General features: G+C 51.4%; 4 protein-coding genes across 4 annotated transcripts; 2 read left to right on the top strand and 2 right to left on the bottom strand.

The window, feature by feature from the left end:
* Nucleotides 1–3: 3 nt before the first annotated feature.
* LOC112882642 (photosynthetic NDH subunit of subcomplex B 3, chloroplastic) lies at nt 4–2270 on the bottom strand. The gene is made up of 6 exons (XM_025947737.1): nt 1969–2270; nt 1761–1871; nt 1588–1644; nt 725–787; nt 524–586; nt 4–290 (listed from the first exon to the last, which is right to left on the bottom strand). Exons 1-6 carry the CDS (start codon nt 2188–2190, stop codon nt 240–242), a joined length of 567 nt encoding a protein of 188 aa, XP_025803522.1. The 5' UTR covers nt 2191–2270; the 3' UTR covers nt 4–239.
* A 699-nt stretch (nt 2271–2969) lies between these two features.
* Nucleotides 2970–5003, top strand: LOC112883447 (7-deoxyloganetic acid glucosyltransferase-like). Its single transcript, XM_025948747.1, has one exon. The coding sequence runs from the start codon at nt 3282–3284 to the stop codon at nt 4728–4730; it is 1449 nt and encodes a 482-aa protein (XP_025804532.1). The 5' UTR covers nt 2970–3281; the 3' UTR covers nt 4731–5003.
* Nucleotides 5004–5793: 790 nt separating this feature from the next.
* On the top strand, nt 5794–6883 carry LOC112883448. Its single transcript, XM_025948748.1, has one exon. The coding sequence runs from the start codon at nt 6157–6159 to the stop codon at nt 6667–6669; it is 513 nt and encodes a 170-aa protein (XP_025804533.1). The 5' UTR covers nt 5794–6156; the 3' UTR covers nt 6670–6883.
* Nucleotides 6884–12978: 6095 nt separating this feature from the next.
* On the bottom strand, nt 12979–15244 carry LOC112882129 (transcription termination factor MTEF18, mitochondrial). Its single transcript, XM_025947117.1, has one exon. The coding sequence runs from the start codon at nt 15046–15048 to the stop codon at nt 13321–13323; it is 1728 nt and encodes a 575-aa protein (XP_025802902.1). The 5' UTR covers nt 15049–15244; the 3' UTR covers nt 12979–13320.
* Between the last annotated feature and the right edge of the window lie 653 nt (nt 15245–15897).

The following is a 15897-nucleotide window of genomic DNA, read 5'->3' as shown; positions in this document are numbered from 1 at the left end:
GAGGGATCATGAACACGTTGCGGTTGCATTTTCGAACAAGGGAGCGATTTACAGAACGAGGCTAATTGCATCCATACTCCATTTAGTTGCTACAGAAGAAAAGAGACGCTCAAGATCTTTTGTATGGAGTATTGAAAGCTTCATAAATCTTCATCAGTTATTCTACTGATCAATTGCTTCTCCACTCCCCATGTTCATGGCAGGCCATACGAGTACTTTTTAAGACCAGTTGGTTACTTCTACTTGTCCCACTCATGTATCTTCCACTCCGGCAATTGCTGAATGACCATCTGCATAGCAACAAATTAATCAGTGGCATGCTGTCGATGCTATTTCACTCTAAAAAAACACGAAGCAGCACTGGCAGGAATATTGTGCACTTGTAGTATATATTCAGAATTCGGTGCGCGCAGCAATCTTTGAATGAATTTTGTAAACCGAAATTCTGAACTGATAGTTGGTTTTCTTTTACTTTTGATAATACAGTGTCGAAAAAGCTTCAATGAAAAGCATCTTGTCATACCTGCCCAGTTGAATCTGCATTGCCGACCGTAGCCTGGCACGCCAATCTCCACGTCTTGGGTTTCTGAAGAGTGCCGAACAAAGTTTAGCACAAAGAACACAAGTTCAGTCAGTTTAGAGCATGCTGCAGCGAATTATTTTTTTAAAAGGATTTTGCAGCGGCTGCTTCTGATGAACAGAGGAGGGAGTTGTGTGTACAAACCCTTTTGAGCATCTCCTTCTCCACTTCAGTTTTTGGAGAAAGCATTTCCTTGCCCTGAACCACCTGTAAAATTAGTGAAGGGACGAAGTGTTAGGCCCATTTCTCTTTGGGTCAATTAGCCATTGCAACAGGATTCAGGAAAGTGAATTGCAGCATCAGTCTCCTGAGTGGCAGCGGCAGCCGGCAGACATTGATACGCCTTCAGAGTCCTAATCCATAGGTGACGGCCACGAACGCGGAGGCGGGAGGCCACTAGCAGGCCGCGGAGGCGAGCATAAAGCGCTGTCTGGGGAGGAGAAGGCCGGGAGTCTCGGTCAATACAACGCCATTGGTGCCGGAAAAGAAGGTGGACGCGAGGATATGATGGTGCCGCCGTGCCGGCCGGCGGCCGCCCGCTGTGCGCGCGCGACGCGGGAAGCGTCCGGGGAGGGTCCGGTCCGACGAGGGTGGCGCCGCGCCGCCGAGACGGTGATCCAAGATGCAGGGAAGAACAGCAACGAGCAAGTATCACATTTACATGGCGGTGTCACCGCCAATGGTGAGGCGAGCGCGCGCCGGCGTCGGGCGAGGAGTCCCCGCGGCGGCACCCAGGCCAGGCCAGGGGTGGACGGTATTTGATTTGCCGTCCACCCGGTCGGTATTTCAGTTGCCGTCCTGGCCAGCGGTCATCCCAACCGTTGGACCCAGAAGGAACGGTTACGATTGTGTCTGAGTACCTCGCGGACGAGCGGTTACTGGGCCAACCGGAGGCCCAGTTGCCGGACTTGGCCTTCCGTTCGCGGAGGCCCGCAGCCATCAGCCAGGATAATTTCCAGCAGCGGAAGAAAAAAGAATTCTTAATTCTGAATGGATTCTGGATTTACCTCGACGATGCAGGTCCCGCACACGCCGCCTCCCGAGCAGTTGAGGAGAAGCTTATCCTGCAGTAGCACAGAGCAGCAGCGAGAGCTAATCAGTATGAGCAGGCGCGGCACGGCGAGCAAGCGAGAGCGGCATCGCCGCCGGCGGCCGCGTATGCAGCGGCTCGCGCACGTACGTAGGGCCCGTAGAGGTCGATGTAGCCCTCGAGCATGATGTCCCGGAGCTTCTGCCCGCCACGCGCCGTCCGGTAGTGCACGTCCGGCGTCCCGTCCGGCAGCAGCCGCGGCTGCAGCGTCGGCGACGACGTCAGCTAGTTGGTAAGGAAAAAAGCAGTGTGCAAAGCCTGCCTCGACGTCGGCTAATCGAGGACGGGTAGGACTCACGCTGACGAACGCGAAGTCGACGGACGGATCCTCCGGCGCGCCGGCGGGAGGCTCGCCGCCGGGCGCGCCCATCTCCACGGCGCGGAGGCGCCTCCCCTGCCGCCGCGGCGCGCGGAGCGAGCAGCTCTGCTTCCTGGCGCCGCTGCAGCTGTAGCAGTGGGACTGGGCGAGAGGCGGCGAGGAGAGGCCGAGGAGGCCGGTGAGCTGCATGGTGGATCCCATTTTCCGGCGGTGTGCGAGGGCGGTGCTCTCTGGGCTGTGACGACGACGACGCGCGCGCGCGCTGCCTTGTGTAGCGGTGTGTGATGATATTTTTGGCTTGAGTTATCGTCTTATCCAGTTGACTGACTGGTGTGTGTGGCCGGCTAGGGCGGTAGGGCCTGCTAGTGGGCCCGTTTGAGCAGGCGCAGAAACGACGTAGGCTGAACTTTTTCTGCCAGGTGGATGGTGACATTTGTGTTCAGTGGACCAGCTGGATTTTCCTTTTTTTTTTTAAAAAAAGACGAGCTGGATTTATCCTTTTATCCATTGGTTTCGATATTTGGCATTGTTTTTCTGGTTTTTCTGCCGGGTAGATTGCCATACTTGTCTTCAGGGACGAGGCGGCAGGCACGAGATTAGTAATAAGTACGGCGAATAAGTATCACCTTCATTTTTAAATATATGACAACGCTGATTTTTTTTATCAAACTTTGATCAACAATTATTTAATCAACTAAAAGATGTAACTATATGATGTGTATCTAACGGAGTAATCGGCTAGCAAAATATTATCTTTGTCTCAAATCAAGTGTAACTTTAACTATTTACCTGAACATTAATTTTGAAAGCATGTGGTAATAAAAAAACAGTTGACTGAGATATAACATCAGGGTCGCATTCACTTGCACTCAGGCGTGACGACATGATACAAAGGATACAACTTGGTTAGGCTTACTAAATGAGGCAGGTTACCCAAAATCCTCCTGCACTTGGCGCCGCCTCCACCCACCATTTCTGGTCAGCGTTTTACCTGGAGGGCTGGAGCAGCCGTCCCCGGGGCATTCGGGATTCGCCTCCTCGAGCCGAGGAGTCCGACGACTGTGGCGGCAACGGGCTGGTCTTCTGCGTCACCAACCGGGCTCGCGCGGCACACGTGTGGCATTGCTGCTGCCGCGCGGCCTCTGGTTCGCTGCCGCACGGCTGGTTCCACCATTGATCATGTCCTGTGACGTGTCTGACCTTGCCTCTTGCCTGGCCCGCATCCTGTCCCTTAAATAGACGCCATCGCCGCGCCGAGCTGGACCACTGCAGTGCAGGTCGATCGCGCGGACATGGCGGATGCGGCGGACATGGCGCACGTGCTGGTGTTCCCGATCCCGGCTCAGGGCCACCTCAACAGCTTCCTCCACTTCTCCACGGGGCTCCTCCGCGCCGGCCTCCACGTCACCTTCCTCCACACCGACCACAACCTCCGCCGCCTGGGCGCTGCCGCGCGCGAGGCCACGGCTGCCTCGCCGCGCCTCCGCTTCCTGTCCGTCCCCGACGGCCTCCCCGACGACGACCCCCGCGACGTGGGCGGCATCCCGCAGCTCATGGAGGGCCTGCGCATGACGGCCAGCGCCGCGTACCGCGACCTGCTCGCCAGGCTGCGCCGCGCGGGGGGCACCGCCGACGGCTTCCCGCCGGTGACGTGCGTCGTCGCCGACGGCATCATGCCGTTCGCTTGGGACATCGCCGAGGAACTCGGCGTCCCCGCGATCGCGTACCGCACGGTGAGCGCGTGCTCCGTCCTGGCGTACCTGTCCGTGCCCAAGCTTATCGAGCGCCGCGAGCTCCCGTTCCCCGAGGGCGGCGACCTCGACGAGCCCATCCGCGGCGTCCCGGGGATGGAGAGCTTCCTGCGACGGCGAGACCTCCCGGTCCAGTGCCGTTCCCTCACCAAAACGGATCAAGACCCCTTGCTGGAGGCGGTGGTCGCGGCCACCGTGCAGAGCCGCAAGGCAAGAGCGCTCATGCTCAACACGACGGCGTCCCTGGAGCGGACATCCCTCACGCACCTCGCGCGGGAGATGCGCGACGTGTTCGCCGTCGGGCCACTCCACGCCATGTCCCCCGCGCCGGCGGTCGCCACGAGCCTGTGGCGCCACGACGACGGGTGCTTGGCGTGGCTCGACAGCCAGGCGGAGCGGTCCGTGGTGTACATCAGCCTGGGGAGCCTCACGGTCATCTCCCACGAGCAGTTCACCGAGTTCCTGCACGGGCTCGTCGCCACCGGCTACCCGTTCCTCTGGGTGCTCCGGCCGGACATGCTCGGGGCGAGCCAGGACGCGGCGCTCCGGGAAGCCGTCGACGCGGCCGGGGAGGGCAGGTCGTGCGTCGTGCCGTGGGTGCCGCAGCGAGACGTGCTCCGGCACCGTGCCGTGGGGTGCTTCCTGACGCACAGCGGGTGGAACTCGACGATCGAGGGCGTCGTGGAGGGCGTGCCTATGGTGTGCTGGCCCTTCTTCGTCGACCAGCAGATCAACAGCCGGTTCGTGGGCGCCGTGTGGAGGAACGGGCTGGACATGAAGGACGTGTGCGAGAGGGACGTGGTGGAGCGGACGGTGAGGGTGGCCATGGAGTCCGCCGACGTCAGGAGAACGGCGCGCGCCCTGGCGGAGCAGGTGGAGCGTGACATCGCCGATGGCGGGTCGTCGGCGCTGGAGTTCAAGCGGCTCGTCTGCTTCATCAAGGATCTCAGCGCGTCAGCTGCAGAGAACGATCTCCAGAATAAAGAATGAGTATATGCATGGCTATGGACAGACATCTCGCACATGCTATTCTGTAACAGTTCCTGATTATTGTTAAGATTGGGTTGCTACTTAAGAATTAGACTAGCCCCAAACCTCCCAAGCCTCAAGAATAGGGGCGGGCCTAGGATTTGGGGTTTGGGTATTCAAAATTTACAAAGGGTGAATTTTATTTTGACAGCATAAAATATAAATTTATAGCACATAATTAAATACCAAAATGAGATTGAGAAGTGAGCTATTTGAGCCCAAGAGGCAATATAAGATTGGAAAGCCTATTTTGTGATGTTATTTTCTATTTTTAATACATATACATGTTATATACTATGTATATAAGTTTTTTTGCCAAAATTTTTGGGTATTCAGCTGAATACCCATGCATCAATACTGAGCCCGCGCCCCTGCTCAAGAAGGGTCAGAGACTCTATCAGTATGAGGTCATTCTTCAGTGGCTGATAAACAGTTTGTTTTTGTTCTTATCAAATTGATAAACAGTAAGTACTTGTTGGATGGTACTCAACGCAATCACCGCCAATTGTGCGCACAAATTTCTGAATGCACTAACGGTCGGCAATGTTTGCCCTGAATCTGAATACGATCGCTCAGATACTGCCAGGGAGAAAGGTGCAGTGGGATAAAACCTTAGCATTTAGCAAGTTGTGTGGTACAGTACCTAGCAGCAAATGGGTGCAGACGTGCAGTGCAATGAGCTCCGGCCGGTAAGGGCGACGTGTCTGGCGGTTAATGGCTGGCGGCCGATTTTCCATCTCATGCCGTTGTCGTCGTCCTTTTCCAGCGGCTCAAGGATTTGGCAATGTCAAGAGATATGGGGATCCGAGAAGGAGAGAACCGGAGAATTCGATCACAGTCAGGACTTGTATGCGCGATCGGGTGGTGGTTGCTACTTTCTCGAGAGATCGAGACGAACTGTTGCAAATCACAAATGGAAGCCACGAGTGGCGCAAGTGACGATGGCAACCTGCCAGCCACCAGAGGAACCAAGCAAAGATCACCGAGAGCTGTCAAAATTTAGTGTCAAGGATCGAACCGAGATAACTGAAACTGAATTGTTCGGTCTGACGATTTTTAAGAACCAATCAGTCTTGAGTTTCATATAGCCGAAATTTCAGATAAACCCAAGAACCGACCGACTTTTTCGGTCTGACCAATGCCCACCCCTATCCAAATCCTCCTGCTTGCAGTCCTGTGCATTCCATGCTGGGCTGAGTAGAGCAAAGTAGCCCGTTCCCCAACGGCCACTAGGCCAGTAAATGAAACTTGCCGTTGCGCGGGATCAAGGGTGCTCCTGGGGTCCATGGGGGCCACGGGCGCTGCCGCGTACGCCTCGCTCTGCGCCACGCGGTCACCACGACGTGCGGCTGCTTCCCGCCGCTGAACGTGCGTCGTCGCCGACGGCATGCTGCCGTTCGCCATCGACGTAGCGGAGGAGCTCGGCGTGCCAGGAATCTCCTTCCGCGCGGCGAGCGCGTGCAGCTTCCTGGCGTACCTGACCGTGCCCGAGCTCTTCGAGCACGCCGACCTCCCCTCCCCGGGCGGTGGCGGCCTCGACAAGCCGGTGCTGGAGAGCTTCGTCCGGCGACGGGACCTCCCGCGTCTGGAGGCCGCCGTCGAGGGCGTGCCGACGGTGTGCTGGCCGTGCAACATCGACCAGAAAACCAACAGCGCCGGGCCGCCGGCTGGTGAGCGCCGTGTGGAGGACGGGGCTGGACATGAAGGACGTGTGCGACAGGGCCGTCGTGGAGAGGATGGTGAGGGAGGCCATGGAGTCCGACGAGATCAGGGGGGCGGTTTATTTCAACAAAAAAAAAGATCAGAGGGGCCGTGCGAGCTCTTGCGGAGCAGGTCAGGCGGGACATGGCCGAGGCAGGTTCATCTGCGACGGAGTTCCAGCGGCTCGTTGGGTTCATAAGTGAGCTCAGCGCGTCGCCACCGCCGACACAGACTCCGGACCCAGGACTCTAAAGTGAAGAAGTGGAGAGCACTTACTTAGCAATTAAGCGCAGTGTGCTATAGTCTATGCAAAAATGAATTCCCGCAGTCTGAATTAGCAATCTGCATTTTGTTATGATTTTTAGGCTAATCGCAATGGATTCTCTCTCTCTCTCTCTCTCTCTCTCTCTCTCTCTCTCTCTCTCTCTCAGGTTGTCATGTTATATAGCACAAAGTAGCCAGCTCTGTCTCGGCAAGAGCTGATGCATTAATCAAATAGCAGAAATATTTCATAGACAACTAACTAAATAGTTTCAGATACTTTCAACAAATTGTTAAAATGACTCATTCCTGACTCCACCAACAGCATGACTCGACTTGATTGATCAAAAGCAAGTATAGTAAAATCGGAAATATCAATGTCCACTAATCTCTCTGTCAAAGCAGCATTCAGTGCTCGATCAAGAATACCAGCAGCTCACCTCATGATAAAGCCCTACCAGCACCTCCAACTGCTTAATCACATGTTAGAGATAATCAGGAAGCAAGAAGAATATAAGAAGTGCTCAAACAAATTAACTGGTTAATGACGTCAGCAACAACGTTAACTGAGTAATAATCATTCCAACATACATATAGATCATCAGAAGTTGAAAGGATTTGCACCAACCATGCTGGCAATTTTGCCAAATAACACATGGTCGCCTGAGATCTGAGGCACACATCCATGAGCTAATCAAACAAAAGACAGAGACTACTCGTGAGTGAACAAGCAATGCATCAAGTGGAGCCGAGCAGCAGTCAGCTAGTATCCCGGCTAGGCAGCCCGGGCATGGCGCTCCATCTCCGGCAAGAGGCTGCGGATGAGGCGCAGGCTCTTCCCCGCCGTGGTCGGCCTCGGCGCGGGCCGCGTCTCCTCGTTCCGCGCGGCGGCCGCGGTGGCGGTGGTGTGGAAGGCGGACGACCTGGGGGTGCTGGACGGAGGCAGGGACGGCGGCGGAGTAGTCGGCGACGACGAGGGCTTGATCATCCTGACGTGTCTGCGCGGAACGTGGACGGTGCCGTGGGGGTCACCGGGCGGCCAGTTGCCGTCGTAGACGACCTCGTAGCCTCCGTGGGTGGGCGACACGACCATCGCCCTGAGCCAGAACACCAGAACCTCCCCGGTCTTGAGCGTCGTGGTCCTCGTGCGGACACCAACCGCTGTCTCAGGTCTCAGATTCTCGTCGGAAATGAGGGTGGTCGGGCACGTGGAATCGACCTAGGATGGGGCGGAGCGGGACGGCGGCGGCGTGCAGGGTGTCCGCACGGGTGAGGGGTGAGGCCGAGGTCGCGGCTCCGCGTGGGTGCCAGCGGAGCCTGGCGGGGGCTTTGAGGCGGTGGGCGACGGATCCTCCTGGTTTGGTGGACGAGAGCCTGGCTCCCGGCCCGTGTAGCGATCACCCTCACGCGTTAGCGGCGGCGCGGATGGCCTCTTCCTCTTGGCAGTCGAGCTCCTGGGCGCCAATGGTTTGTGCCTCCTGCGCTGGAGCTCATGCTCTGCATGCCGCCGGAGGAGGAGCGCGGCGGCATCGCCACGGGATCGGAGAAGCGCGGCGGGGCGGATCGAATCGAGGTGAGGAGGAGGAGAAGCGGAGGCGGTGGGGGGAAGGCGAGAGCGCTGAGCTGGGGCTGGATGGATCCGATCGAGAAGAGGAAGACGAGAGAGCAGAGGCGGGTGTGGGGATTGCGCGCGAGTGGGAGGCGTGCGATTTAAGCAGATGATTCGCAGATCGGGCCGAGTCGGTTTTGGGCGAGTCCGATCGGGCCCGTTTCCGTGAGTGCCAAGTTGAATTGGATTGAGGCCGGGTTTCCAGCTGTTTTGGGCTGGGGGATCCATCTCGCTGCTAGCCTGCTAGACCAGACCACTAGCCCATTAATTAGCCTACCCATTTGGCTATTTCCATTTGGGATCATCCCCATTTGAATTTTCTTGAGATCAACATTCTCGCCAGCCTGTTCGAACCTTTTTTCCCAGTTCCTCTAAAACATCGAACATTCGTTCCAGCAACCGATAAACAAGGTATTTCCGGTTTTTCATATAACACCTGGCCTTTTTGTTGAAGGAAAAAATAGCTGGATGCCTTTTTTTTCAAGGGAAAAGGTCGAGCTATATTAACTCAGCCTGGCCGCGCCATGTTTGACCTTGATGATTTTGTGTGCGGTCGAAGAGCTTTAAAATTTGATGGAGAAACTATATAGGAGTGTGTGTTTAATCGAATATGTGTATTTGTACCTCACAATTAACTTAACAATTAGTTAAACATCTATGCACAATGGGGTTATATATAGGAATGCGCAATCAAAACAAAAACAATCTTTGGTACTATTCGGCTTACAAATGTTGTAGTTGGACGTGTAGGTGATAAAGATGAGGTACAGAATATATTAAAAAACTGAGATACTAGAGAAAGATTAAGAGAGATGAAATTTGCAGACTTTCTGAAAGCCCTATTCATTTATAGCTTGATCTCTTTTGGGTATCTACTTCATTCCATGGTATGTTCTTCCATATCATCTTTGGCTCTCTAAGTCGGAAAATGGTGTTAGTTTCAGCAGCTCAACCTCAAATCTTAAATGATAGTTGATATAGTTATAGCAACTGATATTTTACCAAAGACAAAAAAATGAGAAATTAGAATTGAAACTATATATTCTCCAAATAGTGCATAGCAGGGAACTAACATTGATGCAATCATTCAGCATAAAGGTTCATGATAATTATCTCTGCAGATTATCAGAAAATTATATTAAAATAAACCGAAGGTCATCTAATTGCAAATATAAAATTTGACAACAATGATTTATTGGCCTTCTAGAAATGTCAAACTTCCACACCATCTAGTTTTAAGCCAGCAAACCATGTCTCCAAGTTACTACTGGTCATCATCAATAAAACTAATTATCTTAAGTTGATATAATATTTTTTTCAAATATCTAGATAACCTATTTTCTAGGAAAAATTGGATTTAGACCATAAAAAGATCAAAACTTTACATATGTACCATCAAAAAAATCAACTATAGACATATACCATTAAAATATAACACTTCTTAGAATCCTACCATATTTGTGAACTTCATGTTACTTATGACCATAGTATCCTTGGCTGAGCGTCTTCCTAAGTGGATAACCATGTGTAGTGGTAGAACTCTTTTTATTATGCAACAACAGAATGTGAACTTCTCTGCTCCTCTAGTCCTACCTGTTGCTCCACCAGAGTTACTCATTTGTCTCCTTGTTCCATCTTGCAAATGCGCTTGCTGCTCCTGCCTCCATTTGTTTTCTTTTGGGAACCGCAAAGCAAAATCAAATTAAAACTTGGAAGCAGCGCAAGTCAGGCAGAAGGAGAGGGAGTATCGGCCGCTCGATCGGCGTGTCGCCGGAGCATCGATAGGGAAGATGCGCCACCTACTACCGAGGAGCGGACCGGCAAGGGGAGGGCGGAGGAGGCAGCTATTGCCGGGGAGCGCATCGCCGAAGCGTCTGCAAGGAAGGTGCACACCGCCACTCGCCTGCTTCTTTGGGAGGGATGATATTTAGCTTTGTGCGTTTGCCTGTTCAGTCAGAATGCTAGGTATGTGTTTTTGGCTAAGGGCAAAACTGGAACTTGGTAAATATTGGACGTGCTAAGAAAATTGAAGCAAGCAATGGAAGCTAACGGAATGGTAAATACCAGTAACTTGCCATCTTTTGATGGTACGTATCTAAAGTTTGAATCTTTTGATGGTATAAATCCAATTTTCTCTATTTTCTGCTATGTGAGGGTACAACTATTGCTATGCATATCTCATGAGCAAGAACGAAAATTATTTTAGATTCTTTAACACTAATTTTTTGAAATATTTGTGAGAGTACATGCAAATCTTGTTCAGATTTTATTGCAGTATTAACCCCCATAATATCTTCACGTATTCAAGGCTTCATGTTTTGGTCCCATGGTCAGTTCAGACTTTCACATCAAATTAAATTGGAAAAGCACATGTAAGAATACTGTGTTCTAAGCTATCAATTATGTGTCTATTAGCATTATAACCGCTGGGTTTCTAAATTTCAAATTGCCAATCAATATAACTGTTAAGTCTGGGTTTTGTATTCACCAAGTATATGTAAAATGTGAATTTGGTATTGTCATTTGTTATTTCTTCATAGAAAAAAATACAAACTTTACCAGCATCGGTTCATAATAATTAAGATGTAAACACAACTATAATAGTTAATATCTAGATTAAGAGGCAATCACTTGCTAAAAATTGGACCAACCTCCAATCCTGATATGTACGTGGATTAAGAACTAATACCAGCCTGTTGCTTCATTTTAGTACTTGGGCAAGTACTTACAAGGAAAAAATAACAATAATGTTGCTATTTCTCATCAGGTTTACCCGCATAAGTAATACTCAAATCATCAGTCTATTTGCAGTTAAGCTAACCAATTGTTGATGCCAAATTAAAAGGCAGATATCCAATCAGTAATACAAATGTAGTAGCCTAATAGGTATCATTGACGTCATACTGCCCCTTGATGATAGGAACATGAACTTTTACATACTGCTTTGAAAATTTAACAACGAGATAGATCTAGTATATGTATGAGTTATAAATTACCAGAGAAGATGGCTTGCGTCTACATCTGGAGGGGAAATTAAAAGATCTGAGCAAACACATATATAAGTGAGATTTTGATCTATTACCACATGAGATGTTTTGCTTTGGAAGTTCCAGTAGATGAAAGGTCGCATGGAAGGAGAAGTGAGAAGTGGATAGAAAGCACCGGCTGCTACCGTGTTGACTGCACCTCAGACTTGTATGTGGCGGCGCAACATTCCGTCGAACGGGTCATAGGCTCGTGGCACGGAGGTGTGCGACACCCGCGTGCTGCCGGGTTGCTCGCGGCTGCTACAGTGCTACCTGGTGCCGCCGAGACCAAGAGCCCGGTGGCAAGGACGAGGAGAGATGCCGCTGCCGGCTGCTGGCCGGAGTTCTCGCGCTGCGCGGCAACATCGGCCGTCTCTTAACGCACGCGCACTTACTCTCATAGTCTCGCTTCCCCAGCCCTTGCGGCTGCGCGGCGTCGAGGGCTGCCATGCTGCAAGGGGGTTACCGTAATGCTTCTCTTCTCGATGTCGCTGCGCTTCGAGGCCTCTCGCATTGCCAAAGGAGTTAGCTCATCACTACCGTTGCTACTTGCTCGGTCGCCCATGGCACCTGTCGGCGGAGACGGAGCTGGCCGGGCTTCCCCCGCGCCGCTGTGGGCTCAGCATCCACCGTCGCTGCGACCAAGGATGGGCGATGGTCGATGGACTACCACCACACCCGCGACCCCTTAGGCTCCTCCTCCCTGCTCATCGCCAGGCTGCCGCCATCCGCGAGCGCATCGGCAGAAGCGCCGCTCGATCTCTCTCGAAGCCAGCGCGTTGCGTTATCCCGGAACCCAATCTTTTGGACGATCTCAGCCGTTCAAGCATAATCGAATGGCCGAGAAACAGAGGCGACATGGCCCAATAAAATGGCATGGTTTGAGCCCAGGATTCGTGTTTAGAGATTCCGCGACAATGGGCGAGACTTCTTCACAAGAATTCTTAGCTGAAGAATGAGCTACCCTATTCTAAGATCTAGAACAATGTTTAACTTCAACCTCCCTGATCTCATTTGCAAGTGATTTCACCTCCTTTTGGGCTTCAGAAGCATCACCAAAACGGGTTCTGTTCTCCGCTCTGGATTTCAAAGCACGCACAACATTAAGGCAGTCCGTATCAATGACAACATGTTCAGATATCCACCTGCCTGAGGCCTGAGGGCAAGGTGAAGACCTCTCAGAATGCCAGCTTACTCAGAATCAAAAACATTGAAACAAATCCTCCCAAGATGAGAGGCGAACCAGGCCATGTTCATATCTAGCTACGAAACCCACAATTGCAGAGCCCGTTGTTGCGTTGAAAGCTGCATCAACATTAATCTTGATTCACCCTGTTTATGGCGGCATCCAGGTTTGCGATTCACCATTCACCCTTCACGACTGAAGCTTGCTGGTTCTTACTGCGTGCAGAGCTGGATCTGCTCAACTCTATTAGACAGGCCTTTGTCTTTTCTTTTTCGCAACTTGCAGTTTACTCATGTAAGAAAACTGAGCCTGTCTCTTTCTCTCGGCGAGAGCAGAAGTGTTGGATCAGGTAGCAGCAATATTGCAGAGACGATTAACTGATTGCAGCAACAGCACAATTCGACTTCAGAAAAAAAAAACTATCAATTTAGTGCTACCAGATAAAAATGGCAGTTAGCTGTTATCAGGGATGAGATGAATACAACATGTTACATGTTCCAATCAGTGCATACTGTATAGCCACAGGAGCGCTAGTGGAAGACTGAACAGAGTTCAAATTTACAGCACAGTTTTACCAAAAATCAAGTTCTGCTATCTAGTTGGTATATATCCCATTTCATCCTACATCCTGCAGCTTACTGCTATATATGCAGGAGCAAAGAATTTTCCCAAATGTAAAGCTGCTATGTCTAACAGGGAAAGGATGCACATGAAAAAAAAATACTTTGTACCTCTAACAATCATGTCAATATGATTCCAGACATCTAACTATTTGTTGTCTGAATGCTGATGATAAATATTCTTGAGATAACACTCCATATGCATTCTTGAAGAGAAGCTCTCAAGCCACAACTTTGGAACTGCAGGATGCACAAGGTGGAGAGTAGTAATGAATCTCTTCTCCGAGTTAGCAAGCACTGTTGCAGGGGCTAATTGTTTTCTAAGTAGGCCATGCTCTCGGAGCCACCGAAGCATTGTATACCTAGGCTTGACCCTGTTCTCCAAATCAAAGCACAGAAATGCAGGGAAGCAATCAAGGTACTCTATGGAGTAGCCCAGCTCCTCTGTGAGATAATTCAACTTCTCATTGAGCATATCCTTGCCCTGGTTCAGCACCTTTGGAAAAACAGTCAAGATCCGACACAGCATTGTATACTCCACCCCTCTTTCCAGAAGGTAGTCAAACCGCTCCTGCAGGAAATCCTTAGTGCTGTGAAGGACAGGAATCACCTTGGTGGCTATCTCGTTCTCACCATACCCAATGCTTTTCAAGAACTCCAGCTTGCTGTCCACATGCTGTGCTTTCTTGTCAGCCTTGACCTTAGCCATCCCATCCAAGAAAGCCCTCTCAACCTCTGCATCATAGCTATCAACCTCCAAAGCAAAATAAGGTGATAAATAACGCAAGTTCTCCCCACCAACCGAGATCTTCTCCAGGAACCGATGCTCCAGCTTCATTGCCCGCAGCACCCTGGGGAGGTTCTCCAGCTGGTTCTTCCCAACAACATATGGATGTTTCTCTATAGCCGCATTAACCTCATCCTCCACCAAACCAACCCTCAGCAGATACTCTGGCACCGAGATCACTACATCAGAGAAATCATGATCAAAAAGCTTGGCATTGCTTAGCAAGAACCTTCCCAGCTCCTTCCCGGGCATCCCAAGATCCTTGAAGAACCATAACCTCTCAGCAATCCTCTTTTCCCTGAGCTCAAGAAACACTCTCCAGCTGCTGCCGGCAAGTCCCCCAATGCTACCAATCTCTGCCCCGGCATCATAGAACATCCGCATCCTCCGGCACACGCCCGAGAACGCGTCAATGTCATTGCTTGCCCCCAAATCCGGACCCAATCCTCTGAACGTGGCGCCGAGATCCTTAACGAGTGGGTCGCAATCGGATAGATCGCGCTCAAGAAGCGATGGGAAGGTGAGGCAGGCAGCGATGATGGCGGCGCGCGGGAGCCGGTGGAGGCGGGCCTCGAGAGCGGTGAGGCGAGCTGAGATAAGGTCCGGGGGCACGTCGAGGAGGACGGCGGGGAAGAGGAGACCGAGGCGTGACCATGGGAATCCGAAGTGCGCGAGCGCGGCGACGGCGTCGAGCAGAGTGGGGTGGTCGGCGAGGAACATGAGGTCGGAGCGGGGGGGCGCCGCGGCGGGCGCGCCGATTGATTCGAGGAAGAAGGGGAGCTCGTTGAGCGGGTGAAAGCTGAGGTGGCGGCGGAGGAGGGAAGGGAGCTCCGCGGTGGGGAGGGAGCCCGGCACGGCAGGGAGCGCGGCGAGGAAGGAGAGGAGGGAGCGCGGGGAGTGCGCGACGATGGAGTCGGCGTGGGAGGACGGGAGGCAGCGCGTGGAGTGGAGGTACTCGGAGACGGCGGCGCGCGCGGCCGGGACGGCGGCGTGGCGGAGGCGGTAGGGTAGGTTCCGCAGCTTCGGCGGCGTGAGGGCGGCGTCCGTGGAGAACAAGCGGCGGAGGTGGAGCGCGGCGCGGATCGACATGGCGGGCGGGGGCGGCGCTGCTCTGCTTCAGTCTACGGCATTGCTCGACCTCGGCTTCAGCAGTCCAGCCAAGGGTGAGAAAGCTAGGAGGGTTTATGACTTAGGAGAGTTAGGGTTTTACCGGCTGGAGCTACAATCCTACTGAATTAGAAATTTGATATTGGATGAACATGTTTGGATGCAAGAATTTCATAATATTTTCATGTTAATTTGAGAGGACACTTTGTGTTTAATACATGGCCATCAGTCAATAGTAAAAAGAAGACCATTTTACATTAATTGTACCACATACTTCCTCCGTTTTTATTTACACGTCGTATTAGATCTATCCTAAGTCAAACTTGATTAACTTTGATCAAGTCTATAGAAAAATATAACAACAACTATACTGCCCAACCTATTCACTATCAATATATATTTTATGGTGGATTCAATGAAACAAATTTGGTATTATAAGTGTTATTATTCTTTTCTATAAATTTAGTTAAAGTTGGTCAAATTTGACTTAGGATAAATCTAATACGATATGTAGGTAAAAATAAAGAGAGTAATGACATAAAAAATTATGGATTCAGTTTTAGTAAAAATAAAGTTGATGTCACATCTTATTGCCCATATGTCATTGTCTCCGATACCACCATACACATTAACACATGCACTTAGGTTTTCTACCATAGAGAAAGATCCTGAGCTCATTTTAGGGAGGATAAAGTCTTGACCTGAACCGTGGTGATTGATGGTGTTCTGGACCATAAACTTGGAGGATGACGGGTAAGATGGTCGGAAGCTTACTAAGATGGCAGCTAACAAAAAAAGGATGACAGATTTTTTGTTTTATTGTCTCAATGA

This window comes from Panicum hallii, chromosome 2 (assembly GCF_002211085.1).
Source record: "Panicum hallii strain FIL2 chromosome 2, PHallii_v3.1, whole genome shotgun sequence".
NCBI classification, from domain to species: Eukaryota; Viridiplantae; Streptophyta; class Magnoliopsida; order Poales; family Poaceae; genus Panicum; species Panicum hallii.
The sequence above is the reverse complement of the archived record's forward strand: the minus strand, read 5'-3'. Positions and strand labels throughout refer to the sequence as shown.

What these genes read in the sequence shown, in the direction of transcription:
- LOC112882642 (XM_025947737.1), bottom strand. Translation starts at nt 2,190, where the DNA reads ATGGGATCCACCATGCAGCTCACCGGCCTCCTCGGCCTCTCCTCGCCG. An exon ending in GCGGGACCTGCATCGTCGAG is followed by an intron (nt 788 to 1,587) that starts GTAAATCCAGAA and finishes CTAATTTTACAG; the next exon opens with GTGGTTCAGGGCAAGGAAAT. An exon ending in AGAAGGAGATGCTCAAAAGG is followed by an intron (nt 587 to 724) that starts GTTTGTACACAC and finishes GGCACTCTTCAG; the next exon opens with AAACCCAAGACGTGGAGATT.
- LOC112883447 (XM_025948747.1), top strand. Translation starts at nt 3,282, where the DNA reads ATGGCGGATGCGGCGGACATGGCGCACGTGCTGGTGTTCCCGATCCCG.
- LOC112883448 (XM_025948748.1), top strand. Translation starts at nt 6,157, where the DNA reads ATGCTGCCGTTCGCCATCGACGTAGCGGAGGAGCTCGGCGTGCCAGGA.
- LOC112882129 (XM_025947117.1), bottom strand. Translation starts at nt 15,048, where the DNA reads ATGTCGATCCGCGCCGCGCTCCACCTCCGCCGCTTGTTCTCCACGGAC.